The sequence below is a fragment of the Oncorhynchus nerka genome, linkage group LG18 (genome assembly GCF_034236695.1).
Source record: "Oncorhynchus nerka isolate Pitt River linkage group LG18, Oner_Uvic_2.0, whole genome shotgun sequence".
NCBI classification, from domain to species: domain Eukaryota; kingdom Metazoa; phylum Chordata; class Actinopteri; order Salmoniformes; family Salmonidae; genus Oncorhynchus; species Oncorhynchus nerka.
Window position 1 is genome coordinate 44,106,673 of NC_088413.1, and position 27,854 is coordinate 44,134,526.

General features: G+C 42.7%; 1 protein-coding gene across 1 annotated transcript in view; it reads left to right on the forward strand.

Annotated features, from left to right (window-relative positions):
- Positions 1 to 8,612: 8,612 nt before the first annotated feature.
- Positions 8,613 to 27,854, forward strand: part of LOC115145876 (EMILIN-1-A) — a 100,525-nt gene continuing 81,283 nt past the window's right edge. The window contains exon 1 of the mRNA XM_065004116.1: positions 8,613 to 9,243. Within this exon, the coding sequence (XP_064860188.1) occupies positions 9,095 to 9,243 (149 nt within the window). The 5' untranslated portion in view covers positions 8,613 to 9,094. The remainder of the gene's footprint in view (positions 9,244 to 27,854) is intronic.

Here is a 27,854-nt window from a genome sequence, read left to right on the forward strand (position 1 = left end):
AATGTGTGGGTGGTCTCAGCTTCAGCTACCACTAATAATGATTCAACAACAACAAAAACAGAGGGAGGGGGAAATTATTCTGCACCGGAGAGAAGCCTCATGTGTCCTAAAATTACCACAGCCTAGCCCCTGTGTATGTGTGCTTCTACACGCCGTGCCGTGTTACCTGACACACACACACAAACACACACACAGACAATGTCCAGCTACTTGCTATTATCAGTTCTGAGGGAAGAAGCCTGGGACAATGTTCCAGGTCCAAGCTCAGGTCAGGTTTGATTGACTGCAGCTGCCAGGGGAAGGTCAACTTCTGTGTCTGTCCCACATCTCTGTTAGAGACAAATTTATATTTTTATTTTGGGAATTAACGAGCCTGTTTTGTAAATCAGACATTTCGGATTCCTTCACTCTTAGCTTTTAATTGAAATCATGTGGGATTTACACGGCATGACTAAAAGTATGTGGACACCTGCTCGTCAAACTTCTCATTACAAAATCATGGGTATTAATGTGGAGTTGGTCCCCCCTTTGCTGCTATAAAAGACTCCACTCTTCTGGAAAGGCTTTCCACTTGTAGTTGGAACATTACTGTGGGGACTTGCTTTCAATCAGCCACAAGAGCATTTTGAGGGGTCGGGCACTGATGTTGGGCGATTAGGCCTGTTTTGCAGTCAGAGTTCTAATTCATCCCAAAGGTGTGCGATGGGGTTGAGATCAAGACCTCTTTTTGTGTACAGGGGCATTGTCATTCTGAAACAAGAAACAGCCTTCCCCAAATTGTTGCCACAAAGTTGGAAGCAGAGAATCGTCTAGAACAGTGGTTCCCAAACTTTTTATAGTCCCGTACCCCTTCAAACATTCAACCTCCAGTTAGCACCAGGGTCAGCGCATTCTCAAATGTTGTTTTTTGCCATCATTATAAGCCTGCCACACACACACTATACGATACATTTATTAAACATAAGAATGAGTGAGTTTTTGTCACAACCCAGCTCGTGGAAAGTGACAAAGAGCTCTTATAGGACCAGGGCACAAATAATAATATTATAATAATCAATACATTGGCTCTTTATTTAATTAACCATCTTACATATAAACACATCATCTGTATTTGACATTGTGTTGTTATTTCGCTCTTACATCCCAAAGGTAATTTTATTTTGGGCTGTGAAACGAGGCTACTCATGCAAGAAAAAAAACTCACCCAAATCTATAGCCCCATTGGAAAATACTGTTTGAAAATGTGAAGGAAAACAAATTATATATATATTTATATTTTATTTGAATCTCATTTTTATTTGGCGTACCCCCGACGGTATTGTGGTACCCCAGTTTGAGAATACCTTGTCTAGAATGTCATTATATGCTGTAGCGTTAAGATTTCCCTCCACTGGAGCTAAGGGGCCTAGCCCAAACCATGAAAAAAAGCCCCAGACCATTATTCCTCCTCCACCAAACTTTACAGTTGGCACTATGCATTCAGGCAAGTTGCGTTCTCCAGGCATCTGCTAAACCCAGATTTGTCCGTCGGCCTGCCAGAGAACGTGTTTCCAGTGCTCCAGACTACAGTGCTTACAACACTTCATCTGACACTTGGCATTGTGCATTAGGCTCCCGACGAATAGTTATTGTGCTGATGTCGCTTCCAGAGGCAGTTTGAAACTCAGTAGTGATTGTTGCAACTAAGGACAGATGATTTTTATGAGCTATGCGCTTCAGCACTCGGGGGTCCCATTCTGTGAGCTTGTGCGGCCTACCACTTCATGGCTGAGCCGTTGCTGCTCCTAGACCTTTCCACTTTACAATAACAGCACTTACAGTTGACCGGGGAAGCTCTAGCGGGGCAGAAATTTTACGAACTGACTTGTTGGAAATGTGGCATCCTATGAAGGTGTCACGTTAAAAGTGACTGAGCTCATCAGTACAGCCATTCTACTGCCAATGTTTGTCTATGGGGATTAGATGGCTGTGTGATCGATTTTATACACCTGTCAGCAACGGGTGTAGCTGAAATAGCCGAATCCACTAATATGAAGGGGTATCCACATCCTTTTGTATATATAGTGTATCTGCCTGGTTGTTTCCATAGAAATGCTTCTCTAGTATCACTGTGAGATTTGTGAGTTAGTTGTTTGTGCCTCTTGAACAGCTGGTGGGTCCATAGTGATACCATGAGGTGTATAACAATCAGGTGTGAAAAGGTTTGGGGAGGTTTTAGTGTCCTTCTAATCCGTGAATCAGAATTAACCCTCTGCATTCAAACTATCTGTCCACAGCAGGCAGGCTGGCTGGCTTTAACAGTGTCATGGAACTGTGGGTTACAACAAAAAACAGGTGCTTACGCAGGAAACTGGCCCTGTTGTCAGAGATCTGATTGGTCAGTCTGAGAAGGGTATTTCAGAAGGGAACTCATCACCTCCACCCAGCTGTAGGCTTGACACTTTAACTTTAACTACCTGGTGGGGGTGGTGGCGGTGGTGATGATGAACATTTTGAAAATAATCAAATAATCAAACCACCACCATCAATAAATCAATGTATTTATAAAGTCTGTTTTACATCAGCCGATTTCACAAAGTGCTGTACAGAAAGACAGCCTAAAAAAAACAGCAATCAATGCAGGTGTATAAGCACGGTGGCTAGGAAAAACTCCCTAGAAAGGCCAGAACCTATTAGCAAACCTAGAGAGGAACCAGACTCTGAGGGGTGGCCAGTCCTCTTCTGGCTGTGCCGGGTGGAGATTATAACAGAACATGGCCAAGATGTTCAAACGTTCATAGATGACCCATAGATGGGTCAGATAATAATAATCACAGTGGTTGTAGAGGGTGCAACAGGTCAGCACCTCAGGAGTAAATGTCAGTTGGCTTTTCATAGCCGATCATTCAGAGTTAGAGACAGCAGGTGCAGTAGAGAGAGAGTCCATAACAGCAGCTCTGGGACAAGGTAGCACACCCAGTGAACGTCCACCACCACCACCACGTAGTTATTCAAGTTAAAAGTGTTCTAATGAACTGTATTGAAAACCAGCCCAGAATAGTGTACGCAGTATATACTGTTTTTTATAGCTTTAAAAGTCTTGATCAACTAGACATGAAGGTCACTGCTATATAAGTTTTAACCAACCCTGCACTGAGCAGCACACTATTAGTCCTGTCATCCTCACTTGATAAACTCAGATGAATCATCTGGTTTCTGAGGAGGTCATGACTGAGCAAAAGGGACTTCCGCTGCCTGACCAGTTCTCCTAAAATGGAGGATGTAGATTTGATAGGTTTGAGACTGGTTGGACAGTTAAAGAGCTGACCTGTTGTTAAAATATTTACAAATATTTACAAATCTCCTTGATGATTGTTCTCATGGTACCAAATCAATACATCAACAAAACACCATTATTAGAGCTGGAGACATGGATTGCATTCATGCAGAAACAGAGCTCGCATAATTAAAATTTTAGCCAAAATAGAGAGCATTGTCCATTATATTTGCCATTCTTTACAGTAGTAAAGCTAGCTCTCACAGGCTATGGCCACTCCCTAGTCGACTGTATAAAAAACAACCATTTTGATGACTTCCACTTACTTCTGTTCTAATGGTAATGGTAATGGTTTGATTTGGGGTCATGGTATCCAACTCTGTGGAGAACCACAGGAATATGGTCTAACCCTTAGCAATGAACATAAACTCACACCCCCAAGCTAAGGTCTTGGTAATGTGATCTATAGGAGTTAGTAGTGGGCTAATGACCCAATGACCTATGGTTGTGTTTCCCTGCTCTACAATCTAACAAGGGTCTCCACAGAACACTCCACAGGGCTTGGCATCCCACTTTTGTGGGATGTGTTTCCCCAAAACTATTTATTTCAGCTAAAGGAGTGTGCATACGCACACTCACACACACATACATGGACGTCGTACACACCAATTACCGCTGGTTGTGGTCATGTGTGGTTTGTGATTCTGGTGTGAAGCATGGCTCCAAAATGATGATGTAGCGGCTGAATGGAAGAAGGATTGTTCTGATGTGGGCATACCCATCCGTCCCTCCCTCTCTCTACTTTCTCGCTGCCTGCCTCCCTCTTTCTCTTTCTCTCTGTTTCTCTCGCTTGCTCTCTCTTTCTCCCTTCCTGCCTCCCTCTTCTTTCTTTCCCCTTCTCTCCTCGCTCTCTTTCTCTTTCTCTCTCCCCTCCCACCACAGGCACTCAGGTGCATATCTGAGCAGGGAAACCCAGAGGTCAGTAGCCCATGAAAGAGCCTCCTCTCTGGGGAAGAGAGAGAGAGGAGCCAGGGGGTGGTGGTGGCGGTGGTTGGTGCCTAGTGTGGATCTGAGTGGGACCCCCTTAAAGATGCACTCCAGGATCTTAAGCACAACAAATTCGTAACATATACTAGAAATTGGATTCATAATATAACATACAAATAGAAAAAAGAAATATATATATACAGTACCAGTCAAAGGTTTGGACACACCTACTCATTCAAGGGTTTTTCTTTATTTTTACTATTTTCTACATGGTCAAAACTATGAAATAACACATGGAATTATGTAGTAACCAAAAAAGTGTTAAACATATCAAAATATATTTTAGATTTGCATTCTGTCAACCCTGCTGGTTAAGTGTGTCTTGAATTCTAAATAAATCACCAACAGAGTCATCAGGAACGCACCCACACACCATCACACCTCCTCCTCCATGCTTCACGGTGGGAACCACACATGCGGAGATCATCCGCGGAGTCTCTCGCCTGTCCTGCGCTGCTGCCGGAGTCTCCCGCCTGTCCGGCGCTGCTGCCGGAGTCTCCGGCGCCAGAGCCCCTCAGCCCAGAGGCGCCAGAGCCCCTCAGCCCAGAGGCGCCAGAGCCCCTCAGCCCAGAGGCGCCAAAGCCCCTCAGCCCAGAGGCGCCAGAGCCCCTCAGCCCAGAGGCGCCAGAGCCCCTCAGCCCAGAGGCGCCAGAGCCCCTGCCCCTCTGTCCAGTGGGGTCATTGAGAAGGGTGGCCATGGTTAGAAAGCCACGGAGGCGGACAATAAAGCGGACTAAGACAATGGTGAAGTGGGGTCCGCGTCCCGCGCCAGAGCCGCCACAGCGGACAGACGCCCACCCAGACCCTCCCCTATAGGTTAAGGTTTTGCGGCTGGAGTCCGCACCTTTGGGGGGGTACTGTCACATTCTGACCTTTATTTCCTTTGTTTTGTATTTATTTAGTATGGTCAGGGCGTGAGTTGGGTGGGCAGTCTATGTTTGTTTTTCTATGTTTTGGGGTATTTCTATGTTTCGGCCTAGTATGGTTCTCAATCAGAGGCAGGTGTCATTAGTTGTCTCTGATTGAGAATCATACTTAGGTAGCCTGGGTTTCACTGTGTGTTTGTGGGTGATTGTTCCTGTCTCTGTGTTTTGCACCAGATAGGGCTGTTTTGAGGTTTCACGTTTCTTGTTTTTGTTAGTTTGTTCATGTGAAGTGATTTATTAAAACATGAATCAAAACAACCACAGCTGAGTGACTACCATCGCGTCCACCACACAGGGCTGATCTCGCACCTCTGGTGCTTAGTGCACAAGGCTCAGTGTGTAGTGTGTGTTAACATTTGTAACTTGGTATCAACTCAACCAATGTTACAACTTTTTAATCAGGTTTTTACCTATGTAACTTCTATCAATAAAGATACCTCTAAATGTGAGTATATGTTTGAATTTAAGCTTAACACTTACAGCATGGAAAAATGGGTAATAACATGGTAATAAAGATGGAAACTAGTTGTAATTTATTTAAGTGCTACCGCGTTAGGTACTATAAGAATAACTAAAATATAATGCAAGGTTAAGAATACAGTACAGCGCTTGTGACCTATCCAGTGTGTTCTATTCCTATTATAACCTGTACCACATAACACTGATCGCAAGGTAGAGTTCACCATTAATATTAGCTCTAAATTGACGTGGCATGTTGTCTTTGAAGGTATTTTTTTCTCTTTAAACACAACAACAATGCCCCCCACAGATTCAGCTTTCAAAAAACAACAGCATTTGTTTTTAGTTAAGTACACACAGCTATTAGATTTTTACGAGTTAAATCAAAAGCTTTTGATTTAAAGCTTTTTCCCAATAAAACCACACCATGTGACTATTCTGCTAACGTCAGCATAACTACAGCCGGGAACTTCATCCCTGCCACAAACACAACATCACAACTAAATAGGCCGATCGGTTGACCATAGAAATAGAAAGAGTTAAACAGATACAATTCTAAATTACTTTTGACTGTCCATTTTTTGCAATCTTTTGTCAACGCAGGACCAATAGGCCATGGTCCTGCGTTGACAAAAACCTATCTTTCACCCCTAAACATCAGCTTCCTTCCTCTGAAGTTAAGTGAACTGAACTCCTGTGGTGCTTTAGAGCTGTCACTACACTGACCACAGTCAGGCTAAACACCATAGAGCTCTATTTACTATGTAAAGCGCTTTGAGTACCTCAGTAGGTAGAAAGCACTATATAAATCAAATCCTTTCATTCATTAGAGGCCTCTGATGTGGTGGGAAGCATGTCCATTGACCCAGCAGGGAGTTGGAGTGTTGGAGGGTGGAAGTCTCTCCAGGGACTCTATGAACCCCAGGCGATAGGGGTGTGTGTGGGCCTCAATAGTGACAAGTGACAGCCTCCACCTCCACCCAGAGAGGCGCTTATAAACAGGCTGTCAATCCTCTTCTATTAAATCATATGATCAAATGGGGTTGTATGAAGTCCAGCACAATATACAGTTCACACATGCACGCATGCATGCAAGTATACATACACACACACAGAGAGAGACACACACACAGAGAAAAACTAAACCCTTTATAATAAATAGTAAATGCCTTTATCAGAGGACCAATAATCATTGATGAGTGACTGGGCTGGCAGGTGTTTAAGATCAGTGTAAGTGATTTCATTAATTTATCCCTCCCCAGTCTCTAATTGCAGCTGGTAGTCAGATGCAGAGCAGTATGACATTACCGAAATTTCCAATGAAACACCACCCCTCTCTCACCTGTGACCTCTCAACCTATGTCTGAGGTGACGAAATCCCCTAAAACACAAACAGACACATGTGCAGAAACATTCACGCACCCCTCCGCGTGATAGCCTAACAACTCCTGTCAGAATGGTGGAACAGAGGAGGAGGTTTGGATTAAATTGAACGATTAAGAAAATATGAAATCCCTACCTTTGAGCATGCCCTGCATACCCCATATTCTTTCACCTATACCCCAAGGTCTGCCTCTATCTCTCTCATCTCGCTGCCCTGGGATATATATTAAACTAAAGAGACAGTAGAGTTAACTGGACTTCCCTCAAGCCTAGGAGATGTCCCATCCCCCAACAGCTGAGCCCAGAGGCAGGAAGTTAGGGAGGTCTGAATGGAGAGGAGAGGAGGACACATCCTGGGGAAGACAAGCACATCTGCAGAGATAAGAGTACAGAGGAAAGAACAAATCACTTATCACCCCATTCCCTCAAGAAGTCATCAAATTAAACCCCCAAACATGAATGAATGTAATGATTTAGATTAAACTAATGAGTAGATAATATGAACAGATGTATGAATGAATGACGGATGTATGAATGAATGGATTTAGAGAATATATGCTATTATTAATTTAATAGAGATATAACCAGCAGTGGTATAAAGTGGTGTAAAGTACTTAAGCAGTGGTGTAAGTAAAAACACTTTAAAGTAATACTTAAGTAGTTTTTGGGGGTATCTGTACTTCACTATTTATATTTTTTAACAACTTTAAATTTGACTTCACTACATTCCTCAAGAAAATATTTTTAAGTACTTAAGTATCAAAAGTAAATGGAATTGCTAAAAGTACTTGTCACATTTTGACAGGAAAATGGTCCAATTCACACCCTTATCAGGAGAACATCCCTGGTCATCCCTACTGCCTCTGATCTGGCGGACTCACTAAACACAAATGCTTTGTTTGTAAATTATGTCTGAGTCTTCGAGTGTGCCCCTGGCTATCTGTCAATTCCTTTGGACGTCACTCAAATATTGCTTAATCTATGATGATGTAGGCTTACTGGGTTTGTGCCACTACTTGTGTGATGCTACTTGGTTACAGAGTTTGAGAGAAGCAGCTTCATTGTAACCTGATCGAATTCACGCGTGTCCTCGGATGAGGAGTTAAATTCAGTCCAAAAAGTAGGATTGCAATGGGAAAGTATAGGCCACTTGTATCCATCTTCTCAGTCTCTCCACTGTCAGATTTTTTTCATAAACATGCTTATCTAAATACTCCTCCGTTCTTTTGCAAGCACACTCTTCCGTTTTCCCCGGATCAGATAGAGGGGATTTTCCTAATAGCGATGCTTCGGCCAGATAAGCGTCAACTGCGTGAGCAATTTTCCAAAAGCATCAAGTGGGTGTGTAAATACAGTATATGTTGTCATTCGGGAGTTTTCCTAGACACTGATCTAAGGTAAGTTTTGAGTTTCCCCTGACCTTCATTTGGGGAGTTTAAGCTGGTCCTAGATCTGTGCGTATGTGTTTGATAGGAAGCCTACAGGTGGGAGGGGTCAGAAAGCGCACGAAGGAAGGGAGGTAAAAAGGAAGAGAGAGAGGAGACTTGGGTAGGGGGAGAACAGCCATTCAGATTCTGCTGCGCTTGAAACGCAAGCCACCTTCCTCGCAGTTTTGCATCGCAATAACTTCTTACTAACTGACTGAAATTAAAACTTTTTCTTGGCAAAACTGTAACCCATTTCAACGTCTGGAAAATAACGGCAGGCTCGTGGATGCGCCTGGAAGTGTCTTATCGCATTTACAAGAATAATTAAGGGAATAGCAGCTGCTTTTGGACATATTTGAAGTGCTATCAATCAGGGGACTAATACTATAGATGTTGAAGTGACGGTTTGAGATACCGTCTCACATCCCGCTGTAGCCTAACTATGGGTCGATAGTATGGACTTATCCGATTCTGGAGAGGAAGAGTGCGTCACGGCTGATAGGAATTTACGTCCACACTATTCGTGTGGAATAAAAGTTCATTGACAAACGAGAGGATTCTGCCGCATCACTTTTTTTGTTGTTTCTTGCGAAGGCATGGCGGGACCAGTTCTGTTTCTTGTGCTGTGGGTCTTCACATGGTCCGGGGAGGTTCGGTGTGCTTCGTACCCGCAGCGGTATAATCTCTATTCGGGACAGACCCAGGCGCAGCCACAGAACGGCGCACGGGCAGCGAGCAGACACAGGTAACACACACACTCTCTCTCTCTCTCTCTCTCTCTCTCTCTCTCTCTCTCTCTCTCTCTCTCTCTCTCTCTCTCTCTCATCACACCCACTCTCATGTCAAAGGGTACCAAACACTCACTCCCATCGCACTCACTCTCACTCAAAGGGTACCAGACATCTGGAAGGAGCATGATAAAGGAATTTAGCAGTAAAGAAAACAAAAGATAGTGTTTAAATGACCCACAGCCATTATTCTCTATAAGAAACTGAACTATTAGATGTTTTAAGACCAAAGTGCTTTTTTCTTTTTCTCCCATGTAGTCTAAACTCTAAACATCAAAGATTGTCAGCTAGAGTAGTCTCTCCCTCTCTCTCTCTGCTCTCTCTCTGCTCTCTCTCTCTCTCTCTGTGTGTGTGGCTGAGTGTGAGAGTAAATGTAACACAGATGAGCAGTCCTTCTCTCATCCAAATGTTCCATGAAAACAGTCTCTTTCCCCCCTCACTGAGCAGATCTGAAAGGAGCTCTATGGAGGAGCCACAGTGTCTAATAACCCCAGCGAAAATTAATCCGGCCTGGTGTTGCTATAGATGTGACAATATAGGTGTTGCTATAGATGCGACAATATAGGTATTGCTACAATGCTAAAAAGACTGTCTTCAGCTATATTTATGATTTTCTGCCCTCATCAGAGCAGTACTCACAGTCACAAATGGACAGAGATACACTTGCTTTGTTATGTTTTCTCTCTTTCACTGTACCTCTCTATGTATCCCTCCCTCCCTCTCTCTCCCTCCTCATACCCCTCTCTCTCCCTCTCCCTCTCTATCCCTTTTTTTTCTCTCTCTCTCTTTGTCCCACACAAACACACAGGCACACACACACACACACACACACACACACACACACACACACACACACACACCAACCTACAGACATGTCTGGGTTATTGGCAGTGGAGTGTTGCTTGTGGTGAGGAGTAAGGAGGAGAAGGGAGTTTCTCCCAAGCGTGACGTGTGATGTACTGTATGGGTTACCCATCGTCAACGGTGACACAACACTGTCCCAGGAGCTGGGTTCGCAGGCCAGATATACTGTAGACGACCATGTCAGCGAGGACCCAGGACACATACAGGGGAATCTCAATTGCATTTCCTTGATTCTGCACATCCTCTCTCCTCGCCTCTTTCTCAAAAACCATTGGATGTGTAGTGTGTGTGTTTGTGCTGGAGCACCTGCGTGCGCATGAGCACGTGTTTACATGTAAGTGTGTGTATGCACATACTCTCTCTGTCGGTTTCAAAGATGATGACTGGTGCAGTCACTTCGGAGTATGTATTAGTCATGCGCAGATCAGCAGATTTTTCGCCTGCACCCACACACAATTTCTAATAACCCATCTACAACTGACTATATGTGATGAAGGGAAAATCTGAGGCCTGCACCCGACGCGCAAAAATAGAAAATGTGCTGCACAGTTCCCTTTTTTATTGAACAATTATTTTTACTTCAACATTTCTTCATTTATTTATTGAACATTTAGGCCTATTGAAGAGTAGCCTAAGGTTTTGCAAAAAATAAATAGTCAAACAATTCCCTAAATTGACACCTTGCGCATTCTTTTGTTAAAAAAAAGTTTAACAATAAATTACACCTTGCGTATGCATTCATGAAAAAGCTTCCACACTAATGCCAGATAAAAAAAACTTTAAAAAAAAACTTAATGTAGCCTATAAATATGAATTGCACAATAATTCTACATTTATGGAATTTTTGTATGCATTGTTTTTACTTTATTCAACCTACATGCCACAAAACCTCCATTCATCCACACAATATTTTCTGAAGCTAAACCTGACCCATCCCGCACATGTAACCGCAGGGACTACGAGTTATGAATCAACCCGTGTGTGTGTGTGTGTGTGTGTGTGTGTGTGTGTGTGTGTGTGTGTGTGTGTGTGTGTGTGTGTGTGTGTGTGTGTGTGTGTGTGTGTGTGTGTGTGTGTGTGTGTGTGAGAGAAAGAGAGAGAGAGAGAGAGAGAGAGAGAGAGATAGTAAAGTGACTCTGACCCCGGTTCAGAGGGCATTTTTTAAATTGATTTTATTTCACCTTTATTTAACCAGGTAGGCAAGTTGAGAACATGTTCTCGTTTACAATTGCGACCTGGCCAAGATAAAGCAAAGCAGTTCGACACGTACAACAACAGAGAGTTACACATGGAGTAAAACAAACATACAGTCAATAATACAGTAGAAAAATAAGTCTATATACAATGTGAGCAAATGGGGTGAGATAAGGGAGGTAAAGGCAAAAAAATGCCATGGTGGCGAAGTAAATACAATATAGCAAGTAAAACACTGGAATGGTAGATTTGCAGTGGAAGAATGTGCGAAGTAGAGATAGAAATAATGGGGTGCAAAGGAGCAAAATAAATAAATAAATACAGTAGGAGGAGAGGTAGTTGTTTGGGCTAAATTATAGATGGGCTATGTACAGGTGCAGTGATCTGTGAGCTGCTCTGACAGCTGGTGCTTAAAGCTAGTGAGGGAGATAAGTGTTTCCAGTTTCAGAGATTTTTGTAGTTCGTTCCAGTCATTGGCAGCAGAGAACTGGAAGGAGAGGCGGCCAAAGGAAGAATTGGTTTTGGGGGAGACTAGATGTCACGTTCTGACCTTTATTTCCTTTGTTTTGTATTTATTTAGTATGGTCAGGGCGTGAGTTGGGTGGGCAGTATATGTTTGTTTTTCTATGATTTGGGTATTTCTATGTTTCGGCCTAGTATGGTTCTCAATCAGAGGCAGGTGTCATTAGTTGTCTCTGATTGAGAATCATACTTAGGTAGCCTGGGTTGCACTGTTTGTTTGTGGGTGATTGTCTATGTTGATGGCTTGTTTCAGCGCAGCTCGCATTAGCTTCACGGTTGTTATTTTGTTTACTGTTTTTGTATAGTGTTTCAGTGTTCAGTTCTTTCTTTAATTAAACATTCAACATGAACACATATCACGCTGCATTTTGGTCCTCCGATCCTTCTCGCCTCTCCTCTTCAGATGAAGAGGAGGACGACAGTGACACTAGAGAGATATACAGTGGGGCAAAAAAGTATTTAGTCAGCCACCAATTGTGCAAGTTCACCCACTTAAAAAGATGAGAGAGGCCTGTAATTTGCATCATAGGTACACTTCAACTATGACAGACAAAATTAGAAAAAAAATCCAGAAAATCACATTGTAGGATTTTTAATGAATTTATTTACAAATTATGGTGGAAAATAAGTATTTGGTCACCTACAAACAAGCAAGATTTCTGCCTCTCACAGACCTGTAACTTCTTCTTTAAGAGGCTCCTCTGTCCTCCACTTGTTACCTGTATTAATGGCACCTGTTTGAACTTGTTATCAGTATAAAAGTCACCTGTCCACAACCTCAAACAGTCACACTCCAAACTCCACTATGGCCAAGACCAAAGAGCTGTCAAAGGACACCCGAAACAAAATTGTAGACCTGCACCAGACTGGGAAGACTGAATCTGCAATAGGTAAGCAGCTTGGTTTGAAGAAATCAACTGTGGGAGCAATTATTAGGAAATGGAAGACATACAAGACCACTTATAATCTCCCTCGATCTGGGGCTCCACACAAGATCTCACCCCGTGGGGTCAAAATGATCACAAGAACGGTGAGCAAAAATCCCAGAACCACACGGGGGGACCTAGTGAATGACCTGCAGAGAGCTGGGACCAAAGTAACAAAGCCTACCATCAGTAACACACTATGCCGCCAGGGACTCAAATCATGCAGTGCCAGACGTGTCCCCCTGCTTAAGCCAGTACATGTCCAGGCCCGTCTGAAGTTTGCTAGAGAGCATTTGGATGATCCAGAAGAAGATTGGGAGAATGTCATATGGTCAGATGAAACCAAAATATAACTTTTTGGTAAAAACTCAACTCGTCGTGTTTGGAGGACAAAGAATTCTGAGTTGCATCCAAAGAACACCATACCCACTGTGAAGCATGGGGGTGGAAACATCATGCTTTGGGGCTGTTTTTATGCAGAGGGACCAGGACGACTGATCCGTGTAAAAGAAAGAATGAATGGGGCCATGTATCGTGAGATGTTGAGTGAAAACCTCTTTCCATCAGCAAGGGCATTGAAGATGAAACGTGGCTGGGTCTTTCAGCATGACAATGATCCCAAACACATCGCCCGGGCAACGAAGGAGTGGCTTCGTAGGAAGCATTTCAAAGTCCTGGAGTGGCCTAGCCAGTCTCCAGGTCTCAACCCCATAGACAATCTTTGGAGGGAGTTGAAAGTCATTGTTGCCCAGCAACAGCCCCAAAACATCACTGCTCTAGAGGAGATCTGCATGGAGGAATGGGCCAAAATACCAGCAACAGTGTGTGAAAAACTTGTGAAGACTTACAGAAAACGTTTGACCTCTGTCATTGCCAACAAAGGGTATATAACAAAGTATTGAGATAAACTTTTGTTATTGACCAAATACTTATTTTCCACCATAATTTGCAAATAAATTCATAAAAAATTCTACAATGTGATTTTCTGGATTCTTTTCTAATTTTGTCTGTCATAGTTGAAGTGTACCTATGATGAAAATTACAGGCCTCTCTCATCTTTTTAAGTGGGAGAACTTGCACAATTGGTGGCTGACTAAATACTTTTTTGCCCCACTGTACCTGCTGGAGCGCATACTACAGATGGGTGCTGCTATGGTGACCAACGAGCTGAGATAAGGGGGGACTTTACCTAGCAGGGTCTTGTAGATGACCTGGAGCCAGTGGGTTTGGCGATGAGTATGAAGCGATGCCCTCGAGAGCGTACAGGTCGCAGTGGTGGGTAGTATATTGGGCTTTGGTAACTAAATGGATGGCACTGTGATAGACTGCATCCAATTTATTTGAGTAGGCTATTGGAGGCTATTTTGTAAATGACATCGCGGAAGTCGAGGATCGGTAGGATGGTCAGTTTTACAAGGGTATGTTTGGCAGCATGAGTGAAGGATGCTTTGTTGCAAAATAGGAAGCCAATTCTAGATTTAACCTTGGATTGGAGATGTTTGATGTGAGTCTGGAAGTTTACCGTCTAACCAGCCACCTAGGTATTTGTAGTTGTCCACAAGTCAGAGCCGTCCAGAGTAGTGATGTTGGACGGGCGGGCAGGTGCAGGCAGCGATCGGTTGAAGAGCATGCAGGTCAATGAATACGGCTGCACAGTATTGTTTCTTATCGATGGCGGTTAAGATATCGTTTAGGACCTTGAGCGTGGCTGAGGTGCAGCCATGACCAGCTCTGAAACCAGATTGCATAGCGGAGAAGGTCGGTAATCTGTTTGTTGACTTGGCTTTCGAAGACCTTAGAAAGGCAGAATATGATAGATATAGGTCTGTAAGCAGTTTGGATCAAGAGTATCCACCCCTTTGAAGAGGGGGATGACCGCAGCTGCTTTCCAATCTTTGGGAATCTCAGACGACACGAAAGAGAGGTTGAACAGGCTAGTAATAGGGGTTGCAACAATTTTGGCAGATAATTTTAGAAAGAAAGGGTCCAGATTGTCTAGCCCGGCTGATTTGTAGGGGTCCAGATTTTGCAGCTCTTTCAGAACATCAGCTGACTGGATTTGGGAGAAGGAGAAATGGGGAAGGCTTGGGTGAGTTGCTGTGGGGGGTGCAGTGCTGTTGACCGGGGTAGGGGTAGCCAGGTGGAAAGCATGGCCAGCCGTAGAAAAATGCTTATTGAAATATCAGTGTGGATGACGGATCACCACCTCAATCTGAACCTCGGCAAGACGGAGCTGCTCTTCCTCCCGGGGAAGGACTGCCCATTCCATGATCTCGCCATCACGGTTGACAACTCCATTGTGTCCTCCTCCCAGAGCGCTAAGAACCTTGGCGTGATCCTGGACAACACCCTGTCGTTCTCAACTAACATCAAGGCGGTGGCCCGTTCTTGTAGGTTCATGCTCTACAACATCCGCAGAGTACGACCCTGCCTCACACAGGAAGCAGCGCAGGTCCTAATCCAGGCACTTGTCATCTCCCGTCTGGATTACTGCAACTCGCTGTTGGCTGGGCTCCCTGCCTGTGCCATTAAACCCCTACAACTCATCCAGAACGCCGCAGCCCGTCTGGTGTTCAACCTTCCCAAGTTCTCTCACGTCACCCCGCTCCTCCGCTCTCTCCACTGGCTTCCAGTTGAAGCTCGCATCCGCTACAAGACCATGGTGCTTGCCTACGGAGCTGTGAGGGGAACGGCACCTCAGTACCTCCAGGCTCTGATCAGGCCCTACACCCAAACAAGGGCACTGCGTTCATCCACCTCTGGCCTGCTCGCCTCCCTACCACTGAGGAAGTACAGTTCCCGCGCAGCCCAGTCAAAACTGTTCGCTGCTCTGGCCCCCCAATGGTGGAACAAACTCCCTCACGACGCCAGGACAGCGGAGTCAATCACCACCTTCCGGAGACACCTGAAACCCCACCTCTTTCAGGAATACCTAGGATAGGATAAAGTAATCCTTCTCACCCCCCTTAAAAGATTTAGATGCACTATTGTAAAGTGGCTGTTCCACTGGATGTCTTAAGGTGAACGCACCAATTTGTAAGTCGCTCTGGATAAGAGCGTCTGCTAAATGACTTAAATGTAATGTAATGTAAATGTTTGTGTAAGTTTATCGATAGCCTAGCATAGCATTATTTGCACTTAGCATCAGGAAGCTTGGTCACGAAAATCAGAAAAGCTATCAAATGAACCATTTACCTTTGATGATCTTCAGATGTTTTCACTCACGAGACTCCCAGTTAGACAGCAAATGTTCCTTTTGTTCCATAAAGATATTTTTTATATCCAAATACCTCCGTTAGTTTGGTGCGTTTATTCCCAGGAATCTACCGGAAATAGCGGTCACGACAACGCAGACAAAAATTCCAAATTGTATCTAAATTATATCCATAATGTCGACAGAAACATGGCACACGTTTTTTATTATCAATCCTCAAGGTGTTTTTCAAATATCTATTCGATAATATATCAACCGGGACAGTTGGCTTTTCACTAGGACCGGGAGGAACAATGGCTGCCTCTCTCTTTTGTGCAAGAATCACTCTGAGAGCCCCCACCTATCCACTTACGCAATGTGGTCGTTCACGCTCATTCTTCAAAATAAAGGCCTGAAACAACGTCTAAAGGCTGTAGACACCTTAGGGAAGCCATAGAAAAAGGAATCTGGTTGATATCCCTTTCAATGGTCAATAGGGATGCATAGGAACACAGAGCTTTCAAAATAAGAGTCACTTCCTGATTGGATTTTTCTCAGGCTTTCGCCTGCAATATCAGTTCTATTATACTCACAGACAATATTTTTACAGTTTTGGAAACTTTAGAGTGTTTTCTATCCTAAGCTGTCAATTATATGCATATTCTAGCATCTGGTCCTGAGAAATAGGCCGTTTACTTTGGGAACGTTATTTTTCCAAAAATAAAAATAGTGCCTAGCTTCAAGAGGTTAGGATGGTGAGGAAGGCATTTAAAAAACAATAACCAGGCATCTACTGATGGGATGAGGTCAGTATCCTTCCAGGATACCCCGGCCAGGTCGATTAGAAAGTCCTGCTCGCTGAAGTGTTTCAGGGAGCGTTTTACAGTGATGAGTGGAGGTCGTTTGACCGCTGACCCATTACAGATGCAGGCAATGAGGCAGTGATTGCTGAGATCTTGGTTGAAAACAGCAGAGGTGTATTTAGAGGGCAAGTTGGTTAGGATGATATCTATGAGGGTGCCTGTGTTTACGGCTTTGGGGTGGTACCTGGTAGGTTCATTGGTCATTTGTGTGAGATTGAGGGCATCAAGCTTAGATTGTAGGATGGCTGGGGTGTTAAGCATGTTCTAGTTTAGATCGCCTAGCAGCACAAGCTCTGAAGATAGATAGGGGGCAATCAGTTCACATATGGTGTCCAGAGCACAGCTGGGGGCAGAGGCTGGTCTATAGCAGGCGGCAACGGTGAGAGACTTGTTTTTAGAGAGGTGGATTTTTTAAAGTAGAAGTTCAAATTGTTTGGGTACAGACCTGGATAGTAGGACAGAACTCTGCAGGCTATCTCTGCAGTAGATTGCAACACCGCTCCCTTTGGCCGTTCTATCTTGTCTGAAAATGTTGTAGTTAGGGATGGAGATTTCTGATTTTTTGGTGGTCTTCCTAAGCCAGGATTCAGACACGGCTAGAACATCCGGGTTGGCAGAGTGTGTGAAAGCAGTGAATAAAACAAACTTAGGGAGGAGGCTTCTAATGTTAACATGCATGAAACCAAGGCTATTACAGTTACAGAAGTCATCAAAAGAGAGCGCCTTGGGAATAGGAGTGGAGCTAGGCACTGCAGGCCCTGGATTCACCTCTACATCACCAGAGGAACAGAGGAGGAGTAGGATAAGGGTATGGCTAAAAGCTATGAATCCTTCTACACCAGCTCTGATGCTCGTTGGATGTGGCAGGGTTTGCAAACATCATGGATTGCAAAGGGAAACACAGCCACGAGCTGTCCAGTGACTCGAGCCTACCAGACGAGCTAAATACCTTCTATGCTCGCGAGGACGGCAACACTGAACCATGCGTGAGAGCACCAGCTGTTCGGTACAAGTGTGTGATCACGCTCTCTGTAGCCCATGTGAGTAAGACCTTTAACAGGTTAACATTCACAAGGTCGCAGGGCCAGACAGATTACCAGGACGTGTACTCAGACCATGCGCTGACCAGCTGGCAAGGTGTTTTCACTGACATGTTCAACCTCTCCCTGACCCACTCTGTAATACCTACATGTAAGAAAAAGAGATATGCACTTGTAACGGCTTTCATCGGAAGAAGAGGAATCGTCAGACCAAAATGCAGCGGGATATGTGTTCATCTTTATTATAAGGAACTGAACACAAAAATAACAAAAGGAAAACCCGAAACAGAAATACAACTACCCACAACTAAAAGTGAAAAAACAGGCTACCTAAGTATGATTCCCAATCAGAGACAACGATAGACAGCTGTCCCTGATTGAGAACCATACCCGGCCGAAACATAGAAATACAAAAACCTAGACATACAAACATAGAATGCCCACCCAAATCACACCCTGACCAAACAAAAATAAAAACATACAAAGCAATCTACGGTCAGGGCGTGACAGCTCTCTGCAAAGTGTTGTATATCTTACCTATCATATGAACATCAATTTTTCTGACTCATATAAGATTCCCTCAAGGTTGTTTGAAATCGAAATTTCGAAATATATAACTTTTTCAGTTGCGTGTATTTGAAAATATCTACATTGGTCAGTTCAAAATTGCTTTTTAATTCTGTAATTTCCTCTTACCAATTAATTTACGGTTATATGCCTTTAGCTTTCCATGTTGACCAATTTATCGGTGAATTATGTAAAGCTTTCCAAGGATTGTTCCACAGGGTTGTGTTTTTAGGGAGTGATATTGGTTCTTGTAGAATACGTTTCATTTTTTTCCATATTGTTATAGTGTTCATAACTATGAAGTTGTTAATGTTCTTAGCTTTATCCTTTGAAAATTCGGGGAATGAGCATGCACATCTTCATTATGTACCTATTGTTTCTCTTTAGACATTTAACTATATGTCGTAAGTAAAAGCCTTGGGTAGCGAATTGATACAATTCCAAGTCTGGTAGGTTAAAATCACCCACAGACTTAGGGAGATAGAAAACGTCCCTTTTTATTCTATGATTTTTATTACCGAAAATATTACCGATATATATTTTATATATATTGTTGAGTAATGGAATACAGTTATCTTTATATATTTGTTGTTTGTTGTCACTTATTAAACATCCTAAGTATTTCATATTTTCTGTGGTCCACTTAAAGGATTTCTGTAGTTTGTGAGTTACTCTTTTTATTGTTCCTATTGCCATTATTTCATTTTCTTGTCTTCTGAATGACTGAATGGTCAATGGGGTTCGACTCGTGATGCATGCATCAAATATACATTTTAAAGGAAAGCCACAAACCATAATCAAATTTATCAAAGAATGCAGCAGTCAGATGAAACAGGGATTTTATGCTGAGGGATAATGAAAGATGAACCTCGCAGGGCCCTCTGCTAAACTCTCATGTTCTGCTCTGCCAAATATTTTAAATATTTAATACTCTCATTCATGTCAGCTCTCATCTCAACTGTGTGGGCAGGCAACACTTGCTGATAATAAGGTGTAAGTCTTGGAACTTTCCCAGGGTGTACGATTTTCTGTCCACTTTACAAACTATGAACTGTAAATGTACACTTTACATTTCCCACGAGCTGATGTGCCATGAGTGTTTTTCCAAAATATGAATCACCGTACTTAAAATTGTAGGCAAATTACTTACTTTGAAGAAGGAAAATAATAATTGATTAAAAATCCTTTGAAGAGACACAGGTATGGATGACACCAGTCCAGCCCCTACACCATGCTGCTGACAGGTTTCTAATGGTTAATAATGGCCAGACACAGTGGCCCAAGGGCTTGACTGGTCCACAGATTTGTGAAGGGTCACCAGAGGAGGTGACCAGAGGTCAGAGGTCAAGGGACAATGGTCAAAACACAGGTGTCCTTTTAAAATTATAATGTCCACCTGGACACAGTACTTGGAGGGCAGGTAGAAGTTCTTTGTTGACACAAATGTAGGATCAGCTAACCCTCGCCTAATCCTATCTTCTTTGGAGCTGGGGTGCACAACACCTTGAAGGTTGCAGTGTCTGCTGGTTTTTCATCTTTGCTTTCAAATCTGAGACTGATTACCTCATACGCAGACAACATGTGTGGAGTTTCTAGTTGATCAATGACATTCTCTGGAGAATGGGTCACCAGCAGGACTCTGGCTCATGAGGGTTATAGTTGGTCACCCCTGATTTAACAACATATTGCCAGCCATATTGAAACCTGGCAAGGGGAGTCGGTAAAAAGATATTACCAATTCAACGGTTTAGACAGTTATTTGAGTTATTTGATCTCAGGCCAAGAGTTATAGTGGGACACACTAGACATAAAAATGGTGTCTGTGTTTGGGTTGTGTGTTCTTATATGAGTTAATAACTGATTTGTCATTCAACTGGCTACATTCAGGCATTACAATGTAAATGTACGTTTAATCTGTCTGTCTGCATATGTCAAGACATGGCATATGACGTGGTAGTGATATACCCGATGGCTTGGCCGATTTTCTTCTAATCACTCATCTTGAAAAAACGGATACTAAAAGCGTGGAAATTAATCAATCCACCATCAATAAAATAGTGGAAAAATCAAATGATTTGTTATTTAAATATTGAAAGTGTCTAAGCTATGGAGAGAAGCAAAATGGTGCCGTTTCAGGTTGGTATGTGTGCTAGTGAGTCATTTATAAGACATTTATGTCACATATTCTCCCTCTCCGGCCTCTAGATCATCAGGCTGCTGATTATCCTGCACACCTGTCACCATCGTCAAGCGCGCCAGTGCCTCATGACACTCACCTGAACTCCATCATCTCCTTGATTATCCTCCCTATACCTTTCACTCCACTTGGTTCTTTCCTCAGGTGTTATTGACTCAGTTTTAATGTCGGTGAGATGTTTGTGTTTTGTATTCATTGTTTCTTTTATTTATTAAAACACTCACTCCCTGAACTTGCTTCCCGTCTCTCAGCGCACTCGTTACAATTTGTGAAAATTCTATAGCAATATATAGTGGGAAAGCGGCCTTGTGTTTGGACAATTTACTGCCGTAAATACAAATCTAACAAAAACATCTGTCCTGTCCAGAACCGGAGTCTACGCAGACCGGTGCACCATAGACAATCAGAGCTACAGTAGGCCTAAATAAGCCATTTGCCACACGGGCCCTGCCATTATTCACTTTGAACTGGACTGTGTGTTTACAGGGAGTAGCAACAGCGCAACTTTAGATCATTAGAAGGCATTCGCCAAAAGCCACTAAAATACACTCAATGGAATTCTGCAAATATGTAAATGTCATTGGAAACTTCACAATCCTATTGATCCAAACAACCATGAAAAGTTATGCTTTTCTCCCTCAGTTGCCTATCCACATAAACAACAACAAAATCAACAACTAATGCTAGCCAGAGTGAGGTGAGCTAAAATCTAACGAGGAAACATCAGACAAACCCTCTCAAACCTTTTCAGCTAGTTGGCCGTCAAAATTGCACTGATAAACATTGGGGAATAGTAGCCTGCTCGTCCTGCTGCAGCTTGCCTGCCAATGCATGCTTGTCCCTACCCACATTTTGACAACTGAATGGGAACTTGCTTGCCTGCCCGCCCATTTGATCGATGCCAAATGCATTTGATTGACAACTAAGAGATATTTTATCTGTGGACAACAGTCGTTCAAGTTCAGTGAAGCTAGCTAGCAAAGTGATTCACATTTCTAGCTAGCTAACCAAAATCTAGCCAACGAGAATTTAAATGACTGTGGAAAAAGTCAGTCACTCACCCACTCCTCCAATGATAGGACATCCTCCCAGCAGCTAGCTAGCTAATGTTAGGTTTTGTGTTTTTAGGTTGCTAAATAAAAAGCTAGTTACACAATGTGACCCGTTTTAAGAAACTAGTCATATGTTGCACGTCGCTACTTCAGAGGAGAGGCATGTTACCTTTTTATTCATTTTTAATCAAAATACGTTTTTTTGGGCAGAAATGCCTTCTGGAACACCTTAGTAACAAACTTGTATGTCATCTGTAAATACAAGTAAAATTGTTAAGCTACTGAAACATACAGGAACCTTCCCGCTAGCCGTGATTAGCTGAGATAATGGATGGACTGGACATGACGAGAGATTAATTCGGGTTGGTCTGCCATGTAGCATACTTCTGTCTATTACATGATTTGTTAAGTATGTGAGGATAATTCTGTCTACCACAGCTTTTTTTGAAAGATATCATGAAGAAATGAAAAAGTTTTAATACTGCTCTTAACATTGCTGCCCTGAAGTTAATAGCACTATTGACAAAGCTCAGTGGGAAAACATTGTGATGCTGACTCTCTCTGACTCTGAAAATGAATCAGACAATGAGGAAATCTCTGATTTAAGTAAAAACATTTCAATTGAACCAGACATTTTAGAGTTTGCTGTTGAAAATGGTGGGGAAAAAACAGTGTCATTGTCACAGAAGAAGTTAACAGAGTTTTGAAATCCGTAGAATGCCCAGTGGAAGCAGAGAGCAGCAGAGAGGTGATCGCCAAATACGCCAAATGGGGAGAGAATCCAAAAAGAGAACACAGAAAGAAGGCTGTTGTATAAAACGTATGTCTCTGGATCTTCAAACTAAGGGAAACCATGGCATCCATGATAGAGGGAGAAGCCCTCATCCATGTATACAGCTACGTTTTCAGATATTATACATTTCTAATTTTGTCAAATTAATTTTCATTGCGAGCTAAAGCATATTGTTAGCTAGCTAGATAGCTAAAGTTAGCTGACTGGCTCGCTAGCTAATGTTATGTGTATGATCTGTGTAGGAGCTCTAGAAAGAGGCCCAGTTGTTTTGAACGTGGCAGTAGAGTTGGGATTATGGTTAATGTTTTTGATAGCTAACTACATGTCTAAACAAAAGACTCCACTATGCAAGTAACCATTTCACTGTAACATTTACACTTTCTGTATCCTGTGCATTTGACAAATAAACTTAGATTTGATTTGATATAGTGTGTTTACCAGAGACGGTAAAGTGAAGAACAACATGACCTGCACCAAAGTTAGATTAGGATATAAACCAAGGACTAGATCAAGTGTATTTTTGCTACAATCAAGTGTATTTTTGCCGTACTTTCACCACTTTTAGTCTTGAAATCTTTGGTTGTTTACTACACTGTGAATCCTTAAAGAGATGGGTGGGACTAAGGTTTAGGAGTGGGGTTATAAATTCAAAGCATAATTACTTTCTCATTGTATGATATACCAATTTCTAGCTCGGAGTCTTTACATTTATGTAAAAAACACCATTTCAAATTTTGCTACATAGGACCGAATCCAGTTGGTGGGTCACAAAAAGATATGCTAACTCAGGGGTGTTAAACTCAATCAGCGCACGGGCCAATATTTTAAAAAACACAACGAAATCGCAGGCCAGACTTAGCCTATTTGATTTGACAAAAAACGGTAACTGTGACCCTAACTGTCCATTGTTTTATTAGAAAAATATGGCACTTTTTAATGTCCACTTATGATGCTGTATATAGCATTTAACATATTAAAACAAAATAGATCAGTAATATGTCCAGCTTTTTCTGCTATGCTTGCAGATGTGCATAATATGCTGCGACCCTAATTTAATAACTCCAAATAACAAAAACGTAGCTATAGGTTGTTGTAACATTTAAACTTTTAAACATGTTTTCTTTGTTTTTTTGCACTGCTTGGATCACCGGTGGAGTTGAATGCCGTCTTGTTGTATGGTGCACTCAAAATGTAATTTAGTTGAATAGCCTACCTAGGCTACTGCTGTAATAGGCCTACACTTTTCTCTTTTGCATGGTGTTTTGTTTTTTGGTTATTCATTGTCAAGCTTTAAAAACCGAAGCCAGACAGCAGCATTTTAGTAGGCTAGCTAAGACTGTGGCATGTGTCTGTACACAAACACTGTAAACAGGACACACGAAAGCAGCGTAATTGAAGGTGAATTCGCTGAGTACATCACTCTGTAATTTCATAAAGTTCTACTGTTGGGTCATTTAGACTTGCTTGTGTGTCCTATTCAGCCCGCGGGTCTTGTTTTTGAAACATGTGCGCTAGCCTATTAACCATGTAATGACTGACTTGTGATCATTGCCCTTGCTAGTTTGATTGTATTGACATTCCCAGCCTTAGTTACATTCGTCCGTTTCTGTTCAAAATATTGAAACTGAAACAGTGCTTCCCGAATAGGTGGAGGCAGCAAACAATGTCCCAAGCCAGCTGTGATTTACAACCTGATAGCAATATTGTTTGGACTACAAAGAAATGTGTTGGTGAATTATATTAATCATGCATTGAACTGCCTCTCAAGTGATATCTATTCTGCCAACAATGCCTTATTGTACGTCATGGAATTTTGAGTGAAATATAACCTATTTTTAAAACCTTTTATGAAGTTTGTTTTGAAGCATAAACTGGGAATTTTATATTTTTGACTGATTCATATCTGCAAAGTAGTTAAAAAGCTGTCAGTTCCACTTTAATTTCCTCTCTGTCTCAGGTTCTCCAAGTTTTCTTTGGAATGTGTCATACCCTATGTAATTCTGGAATTCTGGTCAGGCTCATTCAGATGATGTGGTTGGTGGACAGTTTATTTTCCCTGTGTGTGTGTGTGTGTGTGTGTGTTTTGCATGAGTCTGTGCGAGGGAGATCCCTGTCTTTGTCAGTGTGTATAGTTGTTAATATTGTTTGTGTGGCATTGTGTTAGTTTAGTGTGTATTGTATCACCTCTTAGTGTGTATTCAGGCCCTGATGGCAGGGGTGGGAGCTACCTTTAGACCAATGTTTATTACAGTCCATCAGTGTTAGGTTTTGGGAATGGGGAATACCTAGTCAGTTGGCAAACTGAATGTAATTCAACTGAAATGTGTCTTCTGCATTTAACCCAAACCCTCTGAATCAGAGTGGTGCGGGGGGCTGCCTTAATCGACATTTACAGCACCCGGGGAACAGTAGGTTAACTGCCTTGCTCAGGAGCACAACGACAGATTTTTTAACCTTGTCAGCTCAGGGATTCAATCCAGCAACCTACTGCTTACTGGCCCAACGCTCTAACCACTAGGCTACCTGCTGTCTAGTGTGTTTTATCCTCTTTATAGGCCTGTAGTATATTACCTGTCTTTTAGGGTCTTTTAGTACATATAATTAGTTATTCTCAGCTAGTTAGGTTGTTAGTGATAGAATTTGATGACCTTGTCTTCCCCTTTTTATCCTACGTCTCTTTCTCTTTAACTCGCTTTCTTCTCTTTCTCTCATCCCTCCCTTAACCCCCATCTTTCACTTTCCATTTCCCCCATCTCCTTTTTTGCTCTCTCTCTCTCCCCTCTCCTACCTATGCCCCCCCACCCCCACCCCCACCCCTTGCTGGTTCTCACATTATTACACCCTCGAGGCACCCAGGCATATTCTACATCCACAATTATGGTAATATAAAACATGCTGCTGCCTCTCATCTCACACGGGGATAAGGCAGGACAAGGTCTTCACATTCCACTGTGGAGAACAAGCTGTTTCAACCACCCAGGGAACTCTGACACTCTCCTTATATGGGCTATTGAAGCATTTATCCCCGCAACATTGGGACAGATTTTTTTTTAGAAATTGCAACCAAAATCGCTATCTCTTTCAGTTTCTCTGTCTATCAATCTCTCTCTCTCTCTCTCTCTCTCTCTCTCTCTCTCTCTCTCTCTCTCTCTCTCCTCCCCTCCCCCTCTGTCAGTCTCTCTTGAATGTGTCAGTGGCTGTTATCTTGGTGCCAGTCTAAACGCTGGCTGCAGTTCTACTCTAAAGTGGTGCCAGCAGTAGTGATAGGTATTCGTGGGACACTGCTGTTTTGTTCAGTCAGATCCTTGACTTAATCAACAGTACGCACCCAGGGACTCATTCACACACACACACACACACACACACACACACACACACACACACACACACACACACACACACACACACACACACACATACACACACATACACACACACACACACACACACACCCACAGATTTTGGTCAATCATTGAGCCTCCTCATGTTGAAGCTCCTCTGTCAAAGCCTTCCATTCACACCCCAGTCAGTCAGTCTCCTTCTATATGTTGTGAGTTCCACTGGATGATAAGATGATGAGACCTGTCTCGATTGGTTTCTATCTATGTTTGTTTAAACAATCAATTATTGATTAATGAAACTATCCCTGATGCTTCTCCCTCTTTTTCATTTCCCCGCTACAAAGTTTCTCCATGCAGGCAGTCACTGAGTCCAAGGTGCTACAGGAGCTCCTGAAACTTGACCCCAAGATACTATCTGGGTCAGATGGTTTAGACCCTTTCTTCTTTATGTTTGCTGACCTTATCATCGCCAAGCCTATCTCCAACATTTTTTACCTGTCTCTCCTTTCTGGGGAGGTTCCACTAGGCTACCTGCCTGGAAGGCAGCCATGGTTTGTCCTTTATTTAAAGAGGGAGATCAAGCTGATCCCAACTGTAAAAAGCCTATTTCTAGTTTGCCCTGTTTATCAAAAGTGTTGGAAAAACTTGTCAATAATCAACTGACTGGCTTTCTTGATGTCTATAGTATTCTCACTGGTATGCAATCTGGTTTCCGCTCAGGTTATGGATGTGTCACTGCAACCTTAAAGGTCCTCAATGATGTCACCATTGCCCTTCATTCTAAGCAATGTTGTGCTGCTATTTTTATTGACTTGGCCAAAGCTTTTGATACGGTAGACCATTCCATTCTTGTGGAACGATTAAGGAGTATTGGTGTCTCTGGGGGGTCTTTGGCCTGGTTTGCTAACTACCACTCTGAAAGAGTACAGTGTATAAAGTCAGAAAATCTGCTGTCTCAGCCACTGCCTGTCACCAAGGGAGTACCCCAAGTCTCTATCCTAGGCCCCACGCTCTTCTCAATTTACATCAACAGCATAGCTTAGGCAGTAGGAAGCTCAGTCATCAATTTATATGCAGATTTTGTGTTAAATGCTCTACACAAAGCTTTCTTAGTGTCCAACAAGCTTTTTCTACCATTAACCTTGTTCTGAACACCCCCAAAACAAGGGTAATGTGGTTTGGTAAGAAGAATGCCCCTCTCCCCACAGGTGTGATTACTACCTCTGAGGGTTTAGAGCTTGAGGTAGTCACCTAATACAAGTACTTGGGAGTATGGCTAGACAGTACACTGTCCTTCTCTTAGCACATATCACAACTGCAGGCTAAAGTTAAATCTAGACTTGGTTTCCTCTTTTGTAATCGCTCCTCTTTCACCCCAGCTGCTAAACTATCCCTGATTCCCCATCCTGGGAATCATGTTAGATTGTTGTTAGATTACGGAGACATAATTTATAGATCGGTAGGTAAGGGTGCTCTCAAGCGGATAGATGTTCTTTACCATTCGGCCATCAGATTTGCCACCAATGCTCCTTATAGGACACATCACTGCACTCTATAATCCTCTGTAAACTGATCATTTCTATATACCCGTCGCAATACCCACTGATTGATGATTATTTATAAAATCCTCTTAGGCCTCACTCCCCCCATCTGAGATATCTACTGCAGCCCTCATCCTCCACATACAACACCCATTCTGCCAGTCACATTCTGTTAAAGGTCCCCAAAAAACACACACATCTCTGGGCCGCTCCTCTTTTCAGTTAGCTGCAGCTAGTGACTGGAACGAGCTGCAACAAACACTCAAACTGGACAGTTTTCTCTCAATCTCTTCATTCAAAGACTCAATCATGGACACTCTTACTGACAGTTGTGGCTGCTTTGCGTGATGTATTGTTTTCTCTACCTTCTTTCCCTTTGTGCTGTTGTCTGTGCCCAAGTAATGTTTCTACCATGTTTTATACTGCTACCATGTTGCGTTGCTACCATGTTGTTGTCATGTTGTGTTGCTACCAT